The sequence below is a fragment of the Heterocephalus glaber genome, unplaced genomic scaffold (genome assembly GCF_053883595.1).
Source record: "Heterocephalus glaber isolate CG9 unplaced genomic scaffold, H.glaber_assembly_v1.0 deba00001689, whole genome shotgun sequence".
NCBI classification, from domain to species: domain Eukaryota; kingdom Metazoa; phylum Chordata; class Mammalia; order Rodentia; family Bathyergidae; genus Heterocephalus; species Heterocephalus glaber.
In genome coordinates this window covers 7,084,202-7,104,369 of record NW_028258414.1, presented here as the reverse complement: position 1 = coordinate 7,104,369, position 20,168 = coordinate 7,084,202, and the positions used below count along the sequence as shown (strand labels likewise).

The 20,168-nt window shown below is 39.0% G+C and overlaps 1 protein-coding gene across 9 annotated transcripts in view; it reads left to right on the top strand.

The window, feature by feature from the left end:
• The window catches only part of Csnk1g1 (casein kinase 1 gamma 1), a 166,147-nt gene that overhangs the window by 33,888 nt on the left and 112,091 nt on the right, over positions 1-20,168 (top strand). For 8 of the 9 annotated variants that reach the window (XM_087199122.1, XM_087199120.1, XM_087199119.1 and 5 more), the window contains 3 exons: positions 1,744-1,817; positions 5,626-5,661; positions 18,930-19,326. In XM_087199122.1, the coding sequence (XP_087055248.1) occupies positions 19,146-19,326 (181 nt within the window). In that variant the 5' untranslated portion in view covers positions 1,744-1,817; positions 5,626-5,661; positions 18,930-19,145. The remainder of the gene's footprint in view (positions 1-1,743; positions 1,818-5,625; positions 5,662-18,929; positions 19,327-20,168) is intronic. The other variant, XM_087199115.1, reaches the window with a different exon arrangement.

Here is a 20,168-nt window from a genome sequence, read left to right as displayed (position 1 = left end):
TAGCATCCCAAGTGCTGGGATTTATAGGTGTGTGCCACCACACCTGGCTGATGTTCAATCTTTGTTTTGTTTTGTTTTTTGACACGAGGTCTTTATATATAGTTCAGGTTGGCCTTGAACTCAATATGTAGCCCAGATTGGCTTTGAACAAACCTCCATCCTCCTGCCTCAGCCTCCCAAGTTGTGGGATTGCAGGCTGTTACATCTTTTATTAATCAAATTCCCATGGTTCCTGTGATTCCATGTGTGCAAGCGTTACCTTGCCTAACACATACTATAAAGCATTGCACTCTTTTTTACTTTCATGTTAACTCAGCAGCACCCTATTCACAAAAACCTGAATATATTTATATGTGAAAATGTATTCATATTTCCTAAAGCAATAAATTTTCTTAGGATAAAGTGCATTTGTTGCAGTCACCAATGAATCTTAACAAATAGAAGAGTTCATTTATAATCTCAGGCCAGATGACTATGTGTTTTTAGGGCAGATGTGTGCTTCTGCTCTTACGAATGTTGGAAATCAGGAATCAGGAAAGTGTTTGTAAAAACACAGTCATCTAAGTCAGGGGTTTTGGAGTCAGGCTGCCCAGTATCCTTGTTACAATGGTGCCTACTTTGGGGTCTTTTACATCTAGTTTCCTGATCTGTAACAGGATGATAGTAAAAATATCACTGTCTCATAGGGTTCTGGAATAGTTTAATGAATTAATGTATTTAAAGCACTTAAACAGTGTCTGGCACATAAGGGCCCTAATACATTTTAGATGTTATAGTTGTCATTGTTCTGCAATGTGACATATTTTAATCAAATTGAACTATTCTGGGGCTGGGGATTTAGCTCAGTGATTCTGGCACCTGCCTCGCAAGGGCGAGGTCCCGAGTTTGATCCTCTGTAGCAAAAAAAACCCACAAAAAACCTGAATTTTTTATTACATCCTATGGAATGATTGCAGAGAATAATAAAATCTGCTGGGATAAGAGTGGCTTTATATTAAGAATACTAGAAGTGGGCCGGGGATTTAGCTCAGTGGCACCGTGCCAGCCTCGAAAATGCAAGGTCCTGAGTTCAATCCCCAGTATCAAAAAAAAAAAAAAAGAATGCTAGAAGGAATCTATACCTATTGTGTTTCCCTGTGAGCTACAAAGTGAGAGAATAAGCAGATAATAGCTCTTTGAAGGAAATAGGGGATTAAATATAACTTTAAACATTCTAACCAGACAGGTGCAATCGCTTCTATGTTTAAGTGCATTCAGTGACTAACAAATAATTGTTTGAGAATGAACAAATGTTAAATAGAGCAGTGCTAGTACTGTATCCAGTGTAGCAGATTTTGAAGAGCAGCTCTGCACATCAACAGCAAATATCACACAGTGGAACAGTGAAGCCTCATGCTCATTCAAGAGGAAGGTAAAAGCATAATACATTTTATAGTACTATGATTAAAGAGAGTTCCATCTTTTCTTTATTAGTATGTTTGCAGTACATGATGATTACATTCATTGTGGAGAGTTGGTACATGTACATAAGACATCTTAATTCTTTTCTTTTTTTTTCCATACTGGGATCGAATTCAGGACCTTGCTCTTGCTAGGCAGGCAGTGGCACCACTAAGCTAAATCCCAGGCCCATCTTAATTCTTTTTTAATTCCCTTCCCATCCCTCTGCCCAGGAGTTCTGTCTTAAACTTTAAAAGAGTAACCGACTTTTTTTTTTCTTTTCTATTTTTTTTTTTTTTCAAGAGTATGAGAATTTATCAAGAGAGAAGGAAAAAACCACGTCAGGAAGAAGGCAAGCATACTTTAAATTAATATTGGTAAGTTGTTTAAAAAAAAGAATAAAGCACCGATCCTCCACATTTCTTATGTACTTATGTACTTGGGCCTTCCTCTCATCTATACCTACATGTTTCAGGTGGTCTTATTCACTTTTGCTGTTTTTTTTCCCTTCACCACTGCATTGCCACGTCCTCACTGAGGGCTTAACTAAGTAAACAGAAGGTGGTGTTTGGTAACAGATGAACAATTCCTTGTATATCATCACCTAACATAGTTCTTAATTCATAGTTGGTTTGTCATAGAGTATTTTGTAATAGTGCAATGGACATTATTATTGTCCTACACGTGAGGCCAGAGAGGTTAAATACTTTACCTATGATTACACAGCTAAGGAACAAAACTGGGATTCAAACTGTACCTATCCCTTAGGTTGCACTGTCTCTCGGTACATTTTATCCCTCACTCCTAGACTCTGCCTTCATTTGGTTAATTCTTAAGCCAAATTAGAATGATTGGTATACCTGAATATGCCTGTTTTCCCAACTCCCAGCCTTTTTATAGGATTTGAAACCTGATTTCCATTTCTAATTGAACATCTCTCTACATCTGTCTCTTATGATATCTTTCAAATTCTATATCAGCCTTGATATCTTCATTTTTCTGGTGGCAAGAAAATTTTCTCCCATCTAAGCTGCCTCTAAGTACAATTATGTACTGGTACTTTTCTAGCTAAAGCTACATACTTGGCAAAGACCTGCTCCATGGGGTATTTCTGAGCTATCTTGCACAATGGATCGCTCCATCCCTGTCTGTTGACTTTTGATGAAATCTTTTAAACTGCATTTTAGCTACAGGCAGAATACCCCCAAAAAAGAGTAGAATCAAGTAACTGAACTGGTTTCTTTTTTAACATTAAACTCTATCCAGAGACTCTGACTGAGGCCCTCGTCAGTGGAGAGAATTTGGGGGAACATTCTTTCTGGCAGACTTAGGTTGGAGGGAGAAGGTCACACTGCAGTCCTGTAATTGGGACAGAGCAGCTGTCTTTCTTGAAGTCCTTGCTGAACTGAGGGCTTTCCTGGAGGTTCTCAGTAACTGGAGCTGGTCTGATGAGCGGTAGTGAGCAGCAGTGGCAGCCCAGGTCCTGGGGATGGCAGGCGAAGTGGGGTGGACGTTCAGAGGTCACAGTGCCCTCTTCTCTGCCTTGCTGCTGTGAGCAAGCCATGGCAGGTGACCAGGGAGCATCCTCCAGAGTCTACCACATGAGGGAGGGAAGGCACTGATGCACTGCCACTGTCCCCTGCTGGGCTCCGGCCTCTGTGGTCCACACTATACACCAGCCCCGGGCTGCAGCAGGGTCCCCATGAGACTTCGGGCCGCAGGGATTCAAGAACCAGCTGAGGGACCTGTGCCAGGGTGTCCTCTGTGTGCTGCTGGGCGAGGTGCAGTCTAGGAGGGCAGGAACAAAGGCTCTGCGCCGAGTGTGGGGAGCTCTGAAGGCTTTCTTTTCTATTTTTGAGAGGGTCTTGCTGTGTAGTGCAGGCTGGCCTCAAACTCACGATGATCCTGCTGCCTTGGCTTCCTGAGTGGTGGGATTATAGGCGTGCACCACTATGCTTGGCAGTAACTGACCTTAAAAACTTTAAACATGCCAAGGGAGAGTGCCTGAAAATACTTAGTTATTGGGTACGTTTGAGAGGAAGAACCAAATTACTGTGTAACTAGTGCATATATAAAACTAGGGAAGAGAGGCCGGGGATTTAGCTCAGTGGTTCCGACGCCTGCCTCCCAAGCGCAGGCCTGAGTTCGATCTCTGGTCGCAAAAAAAAAAAAAAAAAAAAAAACTAGGGAAGAGACAAACAAAAGTATAGGAAGAATCATGTTATAATAAACCTTTATGCTCTATAAAAAGTCAGAAGTATTATTAAATTGTACATAAGATCTAATTAGAGCTGGCAGGCACGCTTGTGAGATTTGTTACTGCCTTGATTATCAATAGTGTTATGGGAAATACATAAAAAGAATTCAGACTTTTTGTTGAAAATCATTAGCACTGCAACTCCCCCTACTCTTCACTGGGTGTCTTGCTTGCTTAAGGAAAGTTTGATGGTACACTCATTTCATAATTGGAAGACTAAACCACTATTAGTATTAGGCTTTCAAGGCACTTTTAACTGAGCTTGGCTGTATCAGTGTCCTTAATTTAGTGCAGTATCAGAAGCACTATGTTCACATCAGCCTGTAGCCCATGATAATTTTATGTGATGTATTATAGCCTTTTCCTTTTATATTGTAAACCCATCTGTTTGTCATATAAATGCTTTCATTATCTCAGTGTAAAATAAGCTTTTATTTTTCAGGCTGCTCGTTTCCTTAGAATAATATATTAAATTGTTCTTTTTTGGATCTGAAATTGAGAAGTGGGAATTTTCTCTTGAATAAGAAACAGAAATGGATTAAATTTATCTGGCTGACAGTACTTATCATGCTATTCAGAACTCTGTAGAAAGCATTATAATTATTTCAGACTCCCCCTTTTGTCCCCCTTAAAGTCTTTTATTGGTACATTTTAGGTATACAATACATTTACATTTATCATTGGGTACTTGTACCTGTACATGATGTATCTTGGTTCTTTTTTCCCCATTCCCTGGCCTCCCTTCACCCCCTCCACCCTTCCCTATTTACAAAGACTTTGTTTCCGTTTTTTCCTTTTCTTATAATTTTCCCTTCTTTCCCTTCTTTCCTTTCCCCTTCCCCTCCCACTTTCCTTACCCCTTTGGACCTTTTCTTCCTATTTCAAATTATCAATTATTCCTTTTAATCATTTTAATCCATATTTACACTTTCAGTTTCTCACTAGAGAAACTATTCGGTATTTATACATGTGTGTCCTATTTATTTCTCTTAAGAGTATGGCCTCAATATGCATCCATTTAGCTATAAATGTCTCTAGTTTCTTGTTCTTTATGGCTGAGTGGTACTCCATTTTTTTAAAAAACCACACCTTCTTTATCCAGTTTCCAGTTGATGGGCACTTGGGCTATTTCCAAGCTTTCGTTATTATAAACTGTGCCGCTATAAACATGGGTGCACATATATCGCAGTGGTATGATTCTTTTAATTCTTTGGGGAAGATCCCCAGCAGGGGAATAGCTGGGTCAAATGGGACCTCTTAGTCCTAGTTCTTTCAGGTACCTCCATACTGATTTCCACAGTGGTTGCACCAGTCTGCATTCCCACCAACAATGGAGAAGGGTTCCTTTCTCCCCACAACCCCGCCAACATGTGTTATTGGTTGATTTCTTAATAGCAGCCATTCTTTGTGGGGTGAGGTGGAATCTCAGTGTTGTTTTCATCTGCATCTCTCAAATGACCAGTGATGTTGAGCATCTTTTCATATGTTTATTTGCTGCTTTTTCTTCTTTGTCTGAGAAATGTCTATTCATTTCAGATGCCCATTTTTGAATTGAGTCTTTAAATTTGGGGGGTCAGACCCCCTTTTTATATTAAGACTTTATTGCTAGGGTAGAACAAAGTACCTTTATTTTATTTTATTTATTTATTTTGCACCGGGGATCAAACTTGGGACCTTGCACTTGTGAGGTGGTAGAACCACTGAGCTAAATCCCCAGCCCAGCTTTCAAAGTACCTGCATTTAATTTAATTTATTTATTTATTTTTTCGGTACCGGGGATCAAACTCCGGGTCCTTGTGCTTGTGAGGCAGGCGCCGGAACCACTGAGCTAAATCCCCAGCCCTTAAAGTACCTTTATTTTAAACAACTGTTTTTTGTTTTGTTTCGTGAGTTCTCATTCTTGGTTTTAACTTTTTTTTTTTTTCCAGTTCCAGGGATTGAACTCAGGACCCTGTACTTGCCAGGTAGGTGCTCTTGGTTTTAACTTTAAAAGCTATATTTCATTTTTGAAAACTTTATTTTTAAATTAATTTGTTTGAGACAGAGTCTCACTGTGTAGTCCAGGCTGGCCTCAAACTTGATGTGTAGCCCTTGTGAACCTCAAACTCATCTGCTTCAGCCTCTTGAGTGTTTAAATTTTATTTTTTCATTTTTTGGTCCCAGGGATCAAATTGGGACCTTGCACTTTCAAGGCAGGCAGTGCCACCACTGACCTAAATCCCTGGCCCTTTAAATTTTATTTTTGTTTCTTTTTTTTTTGGTACTGAGGATCGAACTCAGAACTTTGTGCTTGCAAGGCAGGTAGCGGAACCACTGAACTAAATCCCTGGCTCCTAAATTTTTTTTTTTTTTTTTTTTTTTGGTACCGGGGATCAAACTCAGATCCTTGTGCTTGAGTAGCAGTCATTGAAACCGCTGAGCTAAATCCCCAGCCCACTAAATTTTATTTTTGAATTGAGGTCTCACGATATTGCCAGGTTCAAGTGATCCTACACCCTCATCCTTCTGAGTAACTGGGACTGTGGTTGCACACCACTGCCTGTCTTTGAGAACTAGATGAGAGATTATGAACTGATGGCTCTTACAATGCTCAATTAATATTATTTGCAGTGCCAGGGATTTGATTTTAAGCCTTCACACTGAGTTACATCTTCAGCTTTCTCTCTGTCTCCCTCTCTCTCTCTCGCTTGTGCTCTCTCTCTCTTTCTCTTTCTTTCTTGTTTTTGATTTTGAGACTGGGTCTTAGTCGCTAAGTTCCCCAGTTTGTGATCCTCCTGCCTCAGCCTCCCAAAGTGCTAGAGGTTTAGGCACGTACCATGGTGTTTGGCCAGTGTTTAATTTTTAAAAAATTAATTGCCAGCATATAGAACCTGGGAGATTTTATTAAAATTTGTAAAAAGACAGACGTGGTGACGTGGGCCTACATTTTTATATGGCCGATACCCAGCAGGAGACCAATAGACATTCCCTGTAGGTGGATGTTTTAGTTACTTTTCTTGTTGCTGAGACAAAATATTCAACACCCAAAGTTAAAGGAGGAAAAGTTTATTTGGCTCACAGTTTGTAGAGGTTTCAATCCATAATCAACTGGCTCGAAGGCAGGGTGGTTTGGCAGAGGAGCACCACAGAAGAAAAACAGTGCATGGTGGGCCGAAGGTAGCAAAAGCAAGGGAGCAAGACAAGCCTCTTTCTGTCTCTTATATTGTATCCAGGCTGCCGACACTAGGGTGGTGCCAAATCAGTGGACTGATTTAGTGATCACCTACTCTTAATCCTAGTACCTGAATCCTAGCATTGCACCCTTAATCAGTCACACACTCTAGATTCAGCCACCTTTGAAAACCCCTACCTATGACTTACTGCATGAGGCTTTGGGGGGGGGGGGCATTTACTCACAAGCCATAACAGTGGGACACCCACTGGTCACTTTACTGCTGTATGCTTTCATTATTCATTACATTAGTCACTTATTACAGTACTTTGAGTATCTGATCTTCCTCAGCATTGCAACCTTTGCATTAATGAGTTTATAATGAGGCATAATATTACCTATTTCAGTGGAATTATCTGAAGAAGAAAAATCCCTGAACTGAATGTGGTGGCACACTTCTGTAATCCTCTCATTCCGCAGAGCTGGGCCAGGAATATTGCAATTTATAGTCCAGCCTGGGTAACTTTCGGAGACCCTATCTCAAGCTATAAAAGGGCTGGGGATGTAGCTTAGTGCAAAAGCCCTGAGTTCATTCCCCAGTAGTGCAAAAAATAGATGGATAGATGATGTATGCATAGATAGATAATAGCGAGTGAACCCTGGACTACTTAGGCTATTACTTATTTTTATTAAAAGGCCCTCCAACAAATAATTATTTTCCTTTTGTACTTTTATTTATTAAAGGGAAAGGTATTTTTTATGTTTTATATCTATAACAAATATAAGGGGATAAACACAAATTCAGTTAACTCTAAAGTACAATAATTTAAAAGTATAAGAAATACTGTTTAATCAGCTTAAGAGGCTATTCTAACTAAAGGTGCTACTCAAATATTTATGGACAAAAATGGTTTGTTTTGAAAATTTTCAGGATGTCAGATTTTTATCCTTTGAGAGTAGATACATTGTATTCATAGTTGGAAGACGTGTAATGTGACAAAGCTAAATGTGACTAATTTTATGAAGCAGGAAGAAGTGAGCTCCAAGTCCAGGGGCTGAGAAGCTGGGTAAAACCAAATTTGGTTTTAGTTTTTGTAGTACTGAGGACCTAAGCTACGGCCTTGCACATGTGAGGCAAATGAGCTATATCCCCAGCACTGGCTAAAACCAAATTTTATCCAGCTTCTCAATAAATTTGAACCTGGATGCATCTATAAAGATTATGTTATAAATACACATTTATGCATATTAGCCTAAGCCCTTCAACCTTAACCACCCATCCAAACAATGAATGAATAAAAGCAAACTTCATCAGAATGATGAAAATCAGATAACAGTCCTTATTTTATGCCACAAATTTTGAGAAATGTCCAGTAATACGATTTGGACAAGATGGAAAGGAAACCATTTGCTGCTGTAGTTTACAAGAGTACTGTATACTATTGTAACAACTACATAAAGTTCAAAAACCCCTGCTGACATTCACAGGAAGAAGATAGTTGAGTACATGCTATAATTGTGTGTTAAGGCCACAACAGCAAGATCATTGAAGAAATTGTATGTGCTTTATAAGAACTCTCCACCAATCTCAGATGAATGAGATTTAGACATGAGGTCCAAAGGCAGGAGAAATGGTCAGCAGTCATAAAATCCCTTCTGTAGCTGTGTAGTTGGTGCTTATGGTCGTAGCTCCCTGCACATTCCCGTCAAGTGGTGTAATGAGAACCAACTAGAAAACCTCAAGAAAAGTCAGTTGTATTAATTGTGGGCTAAGATAAACTGAGCTCAAGATAAAAAATCTTTCTTTCAGATAGATGTGCTTTAGATAGATGAATTATATGGTATGTATATGAATAGATGAATTATATGGTATGTACTACATTTCAATAAGGCTTTTTTTTCTTTTAAAAAACAAAAATGTGATCCCATCAGAAATTTTGCTACAAAAAGGGAGCATAAATGTATCATTCGAGTAATGAAAATCATTCAGTGTGGGAACGGAAGAAACTTTACATTGTTCAAAGGAGAGAAAATTAAGCAGCCTAAAAAAAAAGCTGTGGACATACTTAAAAATCACCACATATGTGTTTGTTCATTTTTTACTGTTTGAGGAGGACAGTTGTGAGGCTAGTGCACATGTGATTCAGTGGGGCCGAATGAGTGAGTGAGTGGGCGAGTAGGGTGCTTTGGTAAGTGTGGCAGAGGAAGAGAGCTCGAGGCTTGGACCTGGCTGGCTGGATTGGACTGTACAGCCCAGTCAGTGAGCATAATTTCCTCTATGAGGAAATTCCAGCGAGCAGTTTCCTCTATGAAAAGGAATAGTTGCCTGTACTAAGGCAGGTACATCCAAGTTGGCTCCCCTGAACAGGTCACACACACAATTAAGTAAAAAATGTTAATGCCTTTTATAGACCTGCGTCCCTTTAAGTATGTCGCTTCCCTGCTTGAATGGATTCTCCTTGCTGTCAGTAATCAATAAAATGCACTGAATAATGGACTTCCGCTGACACTTTACCTTGAATGAATATAGTCCCCCGCCTCCTTGTCTTCTTTCACCACATGCCTTTTGTTTGTTTGTTTTTATTGTACTAGGGGTTGAACCCAGAACCTTTGCATTGAGCTACAACTCCAGTCCTTTAAAATTTTAAAAAAAATTTTAAGTCAAGGTCTCACTAAGTCTCCAAGTTGCCCAAGCTGGGGTTGAATTTGCAGTTCTCCTGCCTCAGCCTCACATAGTTCTGAGATTATAAGCATGTGTCACCAGAATCAGCAAAAACCCTTCCTTATACCACGCAGGCTGTCTTTCCCTCTGTAGGCTCCATCCCTCATGACAAGGTCTGCTCCTTTTCATCCCTGAGGAGGGTGTTTAAAAGTGCCCTGAAGCCGAGGATTTAACTCAGTGGTTTCACCGCCTGCTGCACAAGTGTAAGGACCTGAGTTCGATCTCCGATACCCCCCCCCCCAAAAAAAGTAAAATTTGGGCCAGGGATTTAGCTCAGTGGTTCCACCACCTGCTTCGCAAGCTCAAGGACCCGAGTTCGATCCCTGGTACCAAAAAAAAAAAAAAAAATGTCTTAAAGGCCTCACCACCCTTTATCCAAACTCTCCTTTCTGTCTTACCTAGAATCTGTGTTTCTATAGTTCTTTGTTTACTTTGTGCCATGGCCCCAGTTTGTAATACTTTTATTTATGTGTTCTTGAGTATAAGCTCTATGAGCAGAGGAACCATGTGTGTTGCATTCACTGTTAGAACTGCAGTGACTGTCCCTATTTTGGACCCATAGGAGCCACTGCCTAAAGATTTATCGATTGAATTAAGGACACTTTAAATATGGATATATTCACTTTTTCTTTTTGACATCTGGAAAAGACTCAAACTCCTTAAGAAATTGCTGTCATTTTGTAAGGTTCATTTATGTAGAAGTAATGTGAAAAAATGCATGTATGTATTTCTTTTTCTTTTTTGGTACCAGGGATCGAACTCGGTACCTTGTCCTTTTGAGGCAGGCGGCAGAACCACTGAGCTAAATCCTCGGCCCTTTTTTCTTTTTAAAAGCAATTCTTTCTTTTTTTTTCCTTCTATTACAGGATATATTATCATTTGGGCATTTCCCTTTTCCCACTAGAGAAAGAAAATAAAATGAAGGGGAAGCTAATTGGTGTCGAGATGGAGAATAAAAATGCAGAGTTTTTTAGCCTTGATCTGAAATCTCACCAGTTTTATGCCTGTATTGAATAGTCTGTGTTTCTTTATGGCTTCAAAAAATACATAAGAGCTAAGTATTGATATTACCAGATGAACTCCCAGACAAGAATACGAGATGAGAATTAGATATAAAATAAAACCATTCTCTTGGTCATTAATCTTCATCTTTTGATGGTCTCTTATGCCATCTAGAATGAGTGAAAATCTGTTTCTCTACTAACCAGTGGCTCTTGTCCCCTTTACAATGATGATCCATTGCAGGTAGTTGAGGCAAGATAGAATTGTCAGGGCACTTGAGACTATTTGTTTTCCTTCTGAGAATAATGGTAGGAATTATAATCTCTGGAGTCTGAATTTCTGTTTGTGGTTGAAAATCACAGTTGAAAAGTCACTTAATTCATTTTTGTATTCTTTTACTTACTAAATATTTGAGAACTTAACTATTCTAGGCCCTGGGAATAAAACGGTGAATGTGACAACAGTCCCTGTTGTCACAGAGTTAATACACAAGTGAATAAGAAATTATAGTGCACTGCAGTTGGTGCTATGGTGGATGCTCAAGGAGTCCATAAGAGGGGCACTTCAGTAGCTTGTTTTGGATAAACGACATTTAAAGTAAAAGTTAAATTGCCTTAAGCATGTGGCTGCCCAGGTTTTTTGTATTCTTGTTGATTTCCATTCTGCTGGGTTGAAATGGAATCTCAATATAGGTTTGATTTGCATTTCCCTAATAGCTAAAGGTGTTGAACTTTTTTTCATATACTTATTATTTGACAAGTGTCCAGTTCATTTGGCCTTTTACTGATTGGCCTATTTGAGGTTTTTGGTATTAATTTTTTTGTGTTCTTTATATGTCCTGGATATTAATCTTCTCTTAAAAGAGTAGTGACAAAGATTTTCCTCCATTCTATAGATTGTCTCTTTACTCTGTTGGTTATTTCCCTGGTAGGACAGAAACTTTAATTTGATGTCATCTCATTAGTTGATTCTCACTGTTATTTCCTATGCTATTGAGGTCCCTATTCAGGAAGTCTTTGCCTATTCCTGCGACTTGAAGGTTTCCCCTGTGTTTTCTTCTAGCATTTTGAAAGTTTCAGGTCTTACCACCTAGGTCTTTGATCCATTTTGAATTGGTTTTTGTACAGGGAGAGAGAGTGATCTAGTTTCTGTCTTCTCCATATGAGTATCCATTTTCCTACACTTTTAAAGAGGCTTTTTTTCCCATTGTGTGTTTTTGCCCCCTTTGCTTTGTCAAGCGTCAGGTGGCTGTGGTTGTGTGAGTTTGTTTCTCTGTCCTCTATTCTGTTCCATTGATCTGCATGTCTGTTTTTGTGCCAGTGACATTCTTTTTTTTTTTTTTTTTTCTGTTACTGTGCCTTTGTGATATAATTTTTTTGACGGAGTTGTTTTGTTTGAGACAGGGTCTCACTAAGTAGTTCAGCCTGGCTTTTTTTTTTTTTTTTTGTACCGGAGATCGAACTCAGGTCCTTGCGCTTTTGACGCAGGTGGTGGAACCACTGAGCTAAATCCCCAGCCCCAATCAGGCTGGCTTTGAATTCACTGTGTATTGCAAGCTGGCCTCAGACTCATTATGATCCTCCTGCCTCAGCCTCCCAAGTGCTGGGATTACAGGTGTGTGCCACAATGCCCAGCTTGTGTAATTTGAAATGAAGTATTGTGATGCCTCCAGCCTTGCTGTTTTTGCTAAGGATTACTTTGGGTGTTCTGGGACTTTTGTCTTTCCATGTGAATTTTAGGATTTTTTTTGTAGCTCTGTGAAGACTGCCTTTGAAATTTGATAGAGATTGCATTGGAGCAGTAGATGGCTTTCAGTAATATGGCTGTTTAAAAAATACTGATTTGCTAATCTGTGAACATTTTTTTTCTTTTTCTATTGTCTTTAATTTCTTTCTTCAGTGTTCTATAATTTCTGTGGTAGAGATCTTTTACATTCTTGGTTAGGTTGATTTCTAAATTGTTTTTTTTAAGCTATTATGAATGTAGTCATTTTTCTGATTTCTTTCTCAGCTAGTTTATCATTGGTTTATAGGAAAGCTCTTGGTTGTTTTAATGTTGACTTTGTATCCTACTATTTTGCTGAATTTATCAGCTCTAAAAGTCTTTGGCAGTCTTTAGTGTCTTCTGAGTATAGACTCATATCCTCTGGAAATAAAGATAATTTGACTTCTTCCTTTCCTATTTGTATCCTTTTTATTTCTTGCCCTTGTCTAATTGCTTTGGATAAAATTTCATTTGCTATTGTGAGTGGACATCCTACCTTGATTTTAGAGGAAATGCCTTCAATTTTTTCCCATTCTACATGTTGTTTGTTTGTTTGTTTTAGATAGGGTCTTGCTATGCTAGGCTGATCTCAGCTTGTGATCCTCCTGCCTCAGGAGTCCCAAGTACTGGGATTCCAGGTATGTGCCACTATGCCCTGCTCATACTATTTTTCTTTTTTTATTCTACATACTTGAATGTTGAATTCTTTTGCCATATGTTATGTGTCTAGATGTCCCCTCAAAGCCTTGTGCAGTCATAGGTGGTGGGGCTTTTTCAGAGGTGGCTGAATCTAGAGTGTGTGATTGATTCATGGTGCAGTGGTGGGAATAAGGGTACTAGGGTTAAGGATGGATGATCACTAAATTAGTCCACTGATTGGTTTGGCACTGCCCTAATCTTGGTAGCCTGGACACAATAAAAGGGATAGAAAGAGTCAAGTCTTAACCCTTGCTTGCTTGCTTTGCTACCTTCTGCCCTGCCATGGACTGTTTCTCCTGTGCAATGCCCCTCTGGCATGCCACCCTGCCTTGGAGCCAGCCAATTATGGACTGAAACCTCTACAAGCTGTGAGCCAAATAAACCTTTACTCCTTTAACTTTGGGTATTGGGTATTTTGTCTAAGGAATGAGAAAAGTAAGTAAGACACCATAGTTGGAAAGTTTCCTGATGTGATTTCTGTAAACAGATTTTTTTATTCGATATGTGCTATCCTTTAATTTCTCTCTAATTCCAAGTAGCTGTGGATGGATTTCCCTTGCTCCCTTACCATTTTTAAGATTTCTCTGAGTATATCATCATGTATTGCCATCTTGTCCTTGAGATCTGAGATCCTTCCCCTCACATTAGTCGTTTCTGCCATTCATGCATTCAACAATTCTTTTTTTTTTGGTACTAGGGATTGAACTCGGGTCCTTGCACTTGTGAGGCAGGCGGTGGAACCACTGAGCTAAATCCCCGGCCCTCAACAAAATTCTTTATCTCTAAGATGTCTGTTTGACACTTTTTTATGGGGTCTACTTGTTTGGTAAATTTGTCATTCATGTTTTGAATAGTTTTGATCAGCTCTTCTAATTTTTGTGGGTTTTTTTTTCCATAACCACATTGGTTAGTTTGTTAGTTCCACTGTCTTTTTGGTTATGTCATTTTTGCTTGCTCTTCCCTTTTTGTTGGTACCAGGGATCAAACTCGGGTCCTTGCGCTTGTGAGGCAGATGGCCGAACCACTGAGCTAAATCCCTGGCCCTGCTCATCCTGTTTTTAAAAATAAGAATAAAATATCTTTCCTCTACTACAAACATGTTTAAATTGATAGAACCACTGGGCATGGTGGTATATGCCTGTAATCCCATCATGGTGGGAGGCTGAGTCAGGAGGATTGCTAGTTTGAGCCTAGTATGGGTATTTAGGAACTTAGTGAAACCCTGTCTCTGAATTTTTAAAAAAGAGTGAGGGTTGGGAATGTAGCTCATTTCAGAGGCCCTGAAATCAATTCCCAGTACTACCAAACATAATTTTTTGAAAAAAGATTTTGAAAGATAGACACTACTGAAATTGGAGTTTCCTAAGGAACTTGCTAGTATGACTAAACATTCAAATATGTATTCACGTAACATGTTTGTAACATGTTTAATAAGTAAGTTTCAAGTGTTTGACAGATAGTTTATTTGCTAGAAAAATAAGCACATACATAGTGCATTTATATAATTTCTGTCCTTGGTACTTTATTTTTCTTACTGGAATAAAAAATATCAAAATAATATAAAGTAGATAGTACAAGAAATAATATAAACATCGTTTGTCTTTAGTTGCTGTACTTGGAAGCCTTTTTAAAAATTAAAATATAACTCAGTGTTTACTTTGGATATTCTGTTTGGGCTGTTTCTTCACTTTTTTCGAATGTTGCTTTCTCCTAACTGTAAATCATTTCATATCCTTGTGAAATGTAAATTCCAACTAACTTGTCTTAACCCTGATGAATGTAGGTGAATTAATGCTAGGTTTTTGGTAGGTGAATTTGCATTTTTAGCTTTATTTCTTTATGTAAATATTTGATTATATCACCACAATTTAGTTTTCTGTTAGCTGCACAAGACCGTCATATTTGCTACTTAATATTTTTAAAGTATTACCTACATGTAAGAAATTATAATAGAGCTGGGGATTTAGCTCAGTGGTTCCAGCGCCTGCCTTGCAAGGGCAAGGTCCTGAGTTCGATCCCTGGTACAAAAAAAAAAGAAATTATAATAGATATGACATGATCCCTAACTTTAAAGGCTTATAATTAAGTATTATAATCTGGTCCATAGTAGGTGACAAATGACTGGAATAGATAGTGGTGTTTCAAGTATTAATGAGTAATTTGTTATAAAAAGTTTCACAAAGGATGGAAATATGAGTTAGGCCTTAAATGCAAACAGAATATTAAGACGCCATCCTAGGTATAAAGCTAAGACATAAATACTCCTTGTGTTTATGTGGTAGCTTTTTAATACATAAATTTAAATAAAGAGTTTATACTGAACGGCCTCAGATGACAAGCTGCAGAGTTTATGGTTGGGAACGAAAAAATAACCCTGAGCAGTTGGTGGTGATAAATAGGATTTTCAAAACTCAGTCATTCGGTTATTTCAGTTTTTTTTTTTCCTCTACCGAGAATCAAACTCAGGACCTTGGACTTGCGAGACAGGCTCCCTGCCACTGAGCTAAATCCCAGGGCCATTTCAATTTTTTTTTTATCCTTTTATTGGTACATTTTAGGTGTACAATATAATGACATTCATCATTAGAGATATGCACCTTTACATATTCTCTTGGTTCTTATTTTTTTCCCCTTTCCTCTGCCCTCCCTTCAACCCTTCCATCCCTCCCTATTTACAAAGACTTTGTTTCCCATTTCAATTTTTAAAATAAAAGGTGCTATATAAAGTTATATTAAATATTATTTATCTTTCATAATTATACATTAGGTAAGGCCTATGTATAGATTGGAAATTTGATACTTTATAACATCATTTTCCCACCTGAATGAAAAGTTTCGCTTCCTATAGAGGTCTGTAGCCTTACAAGTACTAAATATTCTTCTAATACATGCATGCAAGTCTACATGGATAAGGAAGGTTGTGTGATTACTCCATCCGCTGTTACATGAGTTGAAGTAGAATGGAAAAAGCTAATGAGAAGCCCTGTAAAACAGTTTTCATCTATTAAGAAAACATTAAAAGCATATGAAAAGTATGAAGAGAAATAGACGAAGTAGCGTAGCTTCCAAATCTTATGAGGTTATTATACTAGTAATAATTTAGGAAAATTTAAGAGTTAGTTGAATGGTCATAAATTGACTAGATAGGCCAAGACACATCCTGTTTCTGTCCTCAAACAATTCATAAGGGAAGAAACTAGAGCTGCCTGTCTTTTATACAGATGTGCTCCCAGTGGTTAAGATGGACCTATCTAAATAAAGCATTGTTGGGCCAGGGATTTAGCTCAGTGGTTCTGGCGCCTGCCTTGCAAGTGCAAGGTCCTGAGTTCGATCCTCGGTACAAAAAAATAATAATGATAAAGCATTGTTAAGTTGTTTTTTTCTTTTCCATGTTGTTGAGAGATTTATGTAGAAGACAAGGATAATCAGGATATTAGGAACATTTGGAAACATTTGGAAATAAGACAAAAAATGAGGACAGTTATAAATTTGTGATGCTCTTCATGTAGGAAATCCAGTAATGTAACTCCATCTTACGCTCCTATCCTAGCCTTTTGGACGTTTATGAAATATAAATTATAGATGTAAAGCTATTGCCTCCAAAATTCAGAGAAATATTGTTGAAGTCTTTTTTTAAGAGAGGGCCTCGCTATATTGTTCAGGCTGATCTTGAACTTACTATATAACCCAAGGTGGCCTCAAGGCTATCCTCCTGCCTCAGCCTCCTGAGTACTAGGATTACAGGCATGCGCTACCATGCCCGGCTCAGTCTGGACATTTTTGTCCTGTTGTATACTGGTGATGATAGTGAAGTGATTATTCTAATTCTCTTAAAAGCTTTGAGGAAAATACTTATGAAAATAAAATATGTGTTTGGTATGTGAATGGTGATGAGTACGTTTTTAAGGATATTGAGACTGAAAACAAAACTTCCTCTACTCTCACACCATAGTAATTAACATATAAGACTTCTGTCATCCAGTAGGTATAGAGGTTTCTTCCCACTAGCAAGCAAGTTAATTCTGGAGTCGTGGATACTATCTAGGTGTCCTAATTCAGTTCAGTTTTGACATTCTCTACCTGGAGACAGCATCCGATTCTACAAGTTGAGGGCACAGTCCCCACAATGTTCCCTCTTCTACCCTTCAGATACCTTTCTTAAGCTCCAGGGTGTTTTACCTGTGCTTTTAGTTGACTGGCTACAAGTAGAGGTTCCCACAGCCCTTTCCTTGGGTTCATTCTCTTGGGTGGCTCATAGGACCCAGGAAAACACCTCTGCCTGTTTATTATAAAGGATATTACAAGGGTACAGATGAAGAGATGCTTTGGGTGAGGTATGGGGAAGGGGAACAGGGCCTTGATGTCTGCTCTGGGCACACCGCCCTCTAAAACTGTCTTTGTCTGTGGCTCTCTGGAAACTGTCTGAGCCTTCTTGTCCTTTTGAATTTTTATAGAGACTTCATTGCAGATTCATGATTGAAGCATGGATAACTGTGTAGAAATGTGCTTAAACAAAAATGGTATGATCTAGTTGTATGTGGTGGCACACATCTGTGATCCCAGCCACTCAGGAGGCTGAGGGAGGAGGATTGCAAGTTCAAGGTCAGCCTGAGGAACTTAGTGATTGTAACAGTATTATTAGATTGGAACTTAGTATCGTAACCCTGTGTTATAATAGGACTAGGGATATAGAATTCCCATGGGTTCCATTACTAGTACCCCAGAAACAAAACCCTTGTTATCTGTTGCTAACAAGACAGTGGGGAATCCCAGCAAGGCCTATCCAGATTCTCTGTGGAACATTCCTTCCTTCCTGGTATGGGGCATTCCCTTCTGAAATGAGGGGGCTATGATCTATCAGACAAGGTAGGTAGAGAATTTTCTTACAGTTAGCGGCTCCAAAGTGGAGTGGGGGCTGGTATTACCTAGAGGAAATGAAATTTTTGGTTTCTGTGCCCTGCCTTGGGGAGAAAAGGGAACAGGTGAAAAAGGATGGTAGAATATCAGAGAGACTTTGCAGTGTGAGACATGAAGTGCCCAACATCTAGTCACTTAGGAATTAACTAGGGCTAAGGGAGTAATGAGCCAGGAGCCATGGGCAAAAACCAAAATGTATAGTACAGTTTTATAGAGACTCACATGGATTATCACCTATAGCACCAAAATAATGTCTTACGGAGTTTCTTGTTGGGACTCTGGTGAATTCTGGTAGGGATGAATGTTATGTTTATGATTTTTTAGTTTCTTGACTGAGTCCACATTGAAAGCTTGACCAAATGTTGAGGTTTTCAAAGGTTTTGTTTAGGACTGCTTAGTACAGAAATAGTGTGTCTGTTGGTAACTTTCTGGATTGCTTGACTGCTGCCAATGCATGCTAAATGGTAGGGAATCATGGAGACAGGCAGTGAGTAGCTGCATTTCTGGTGCAGTTCTGGACAAATTAAATGAAGAACTTTTAATTAAATTGTCCATATTTATTAAACTTGGCTTTAACTTCATTATATCTTTCCATTAGCCGGTGATAAAAAACAACCAACACCACGCCTGCCTGGCAAGCACAAGGACCTGAGTCCGATTCCCGGTATTAGAAAAAAAACCCCACCCAACAGAAACTTTTCTTTTTGGACATATGAACCTTACTAGAAGAAAGCATTTTTTATTAGAGGCTGGTGTGTTCCCTGAGCTCCTGTGGTTTGCAGCCTACTGAGCTTATGTTAGCACATGAATAACTAATCCAGATGGCTAAACTGTTGGAAGATATAAAATCAAAACCCGTTTCAGGAAGCTATCTACTTTGCTCATCTTTGGATAGGATCCATTCTTATTAGATGTGACTTTCTCAATTGTTTTTAAAATTTAATTTTTAACTGCATGTTTTCTTGATTTTTGCCTAGGTTACAAAACATCTTCCTATGCTTGAGACCTACATACTACGTGTCCTAAAGGAACTAATCAATGGTTTTTCATCTCCTGGAGATACGTTAGAAACATAAATATGGTCCCAAAAGAACTCCTCATCTTTCTTTGACTGCGGTTTGTTGGACATATTTTTGTATTGAAGAGAGGTGTATACACTGTGGCTGCTTGTCCAGAGACTGTCGTGTAGGATCATGGACCATCCTAGTAGGGAAAAGGATGAAAGACAACGCACAACTAAGTCCATGGCACAAAGAAGTGCACACTGCTCCCGACCATCTGGCTCCTCGACGTCCTCTGGGGTTCTTATGGTGGGACCCAACTTCAGGGTTGGCAAGAAAATTGGGTGCGGGAACTTCGGAGAGCTTAGATTAGGTAAGAACTTGGTTTTGTCAGTGGCTTCCATTCACAACAATAATTGCTGTAATAAGTGTTGGTGAGTTTCAAAATAAATAGTTTATAGTTTTATGGGAAACTTCTCTTTAACTAGAACCTGTTGCTATAAGAAATAAGGAATTTATGAAAGGGACTGTAGTCATTGTCAGTCATAATTTTATTATTCAGGGTTCATCTCTGTGTGTGATAGGCTTTTAAATTTTTCACTAGTTCTAAGATTTTATGATGTAGGTAGATTTACATGTATCAATAATGTCTAGATTCTGATTTAGTATGTTCAAGTAAAGCTTGGATTTTTGTTCTTGTTGTTGTTCATTTTGGGTTTTTTGGGTTTTTTTGATGCCGGGGATCGAACTCAGATCTTTCTGCTTGTGCAGCAGGCGGCGAAACCACTGAGCCAAATCCTCGGCCCTGTTTGTTTGTATTTTGAGACAGGGTCTTGTTATCTAGTTCAGGCTGGCCTTGACCTCACTATGTAATCCAGGCTGGCTTTAAACTCCTGGCGATCCTCCTCCCTCAGACTTCTGGGTGCTAGGATTACAGGCATGCACCACCATGCCTGGCCCCGGATTATACAAACAATTCCCACGTGATGCAGATGATATTGTCTTCTGAATGACACTTTAATGAAGGATTAAGGGCCCAGGGTGAGTTCGATCCCTGGTACCCCCCCTCCCCCCAAAAAAGGATTAAGGTCTTGCTTTAATTCAGTCTCTACTCCAGAAAAGAGAAGGATAAAATTTTTTTTTTTTTGGTAGCAGGGATTGAACTCGGTTCCTTGTGCTTGCGCAGCAGGCAGCAAAACCACTGAGCTAAATCCC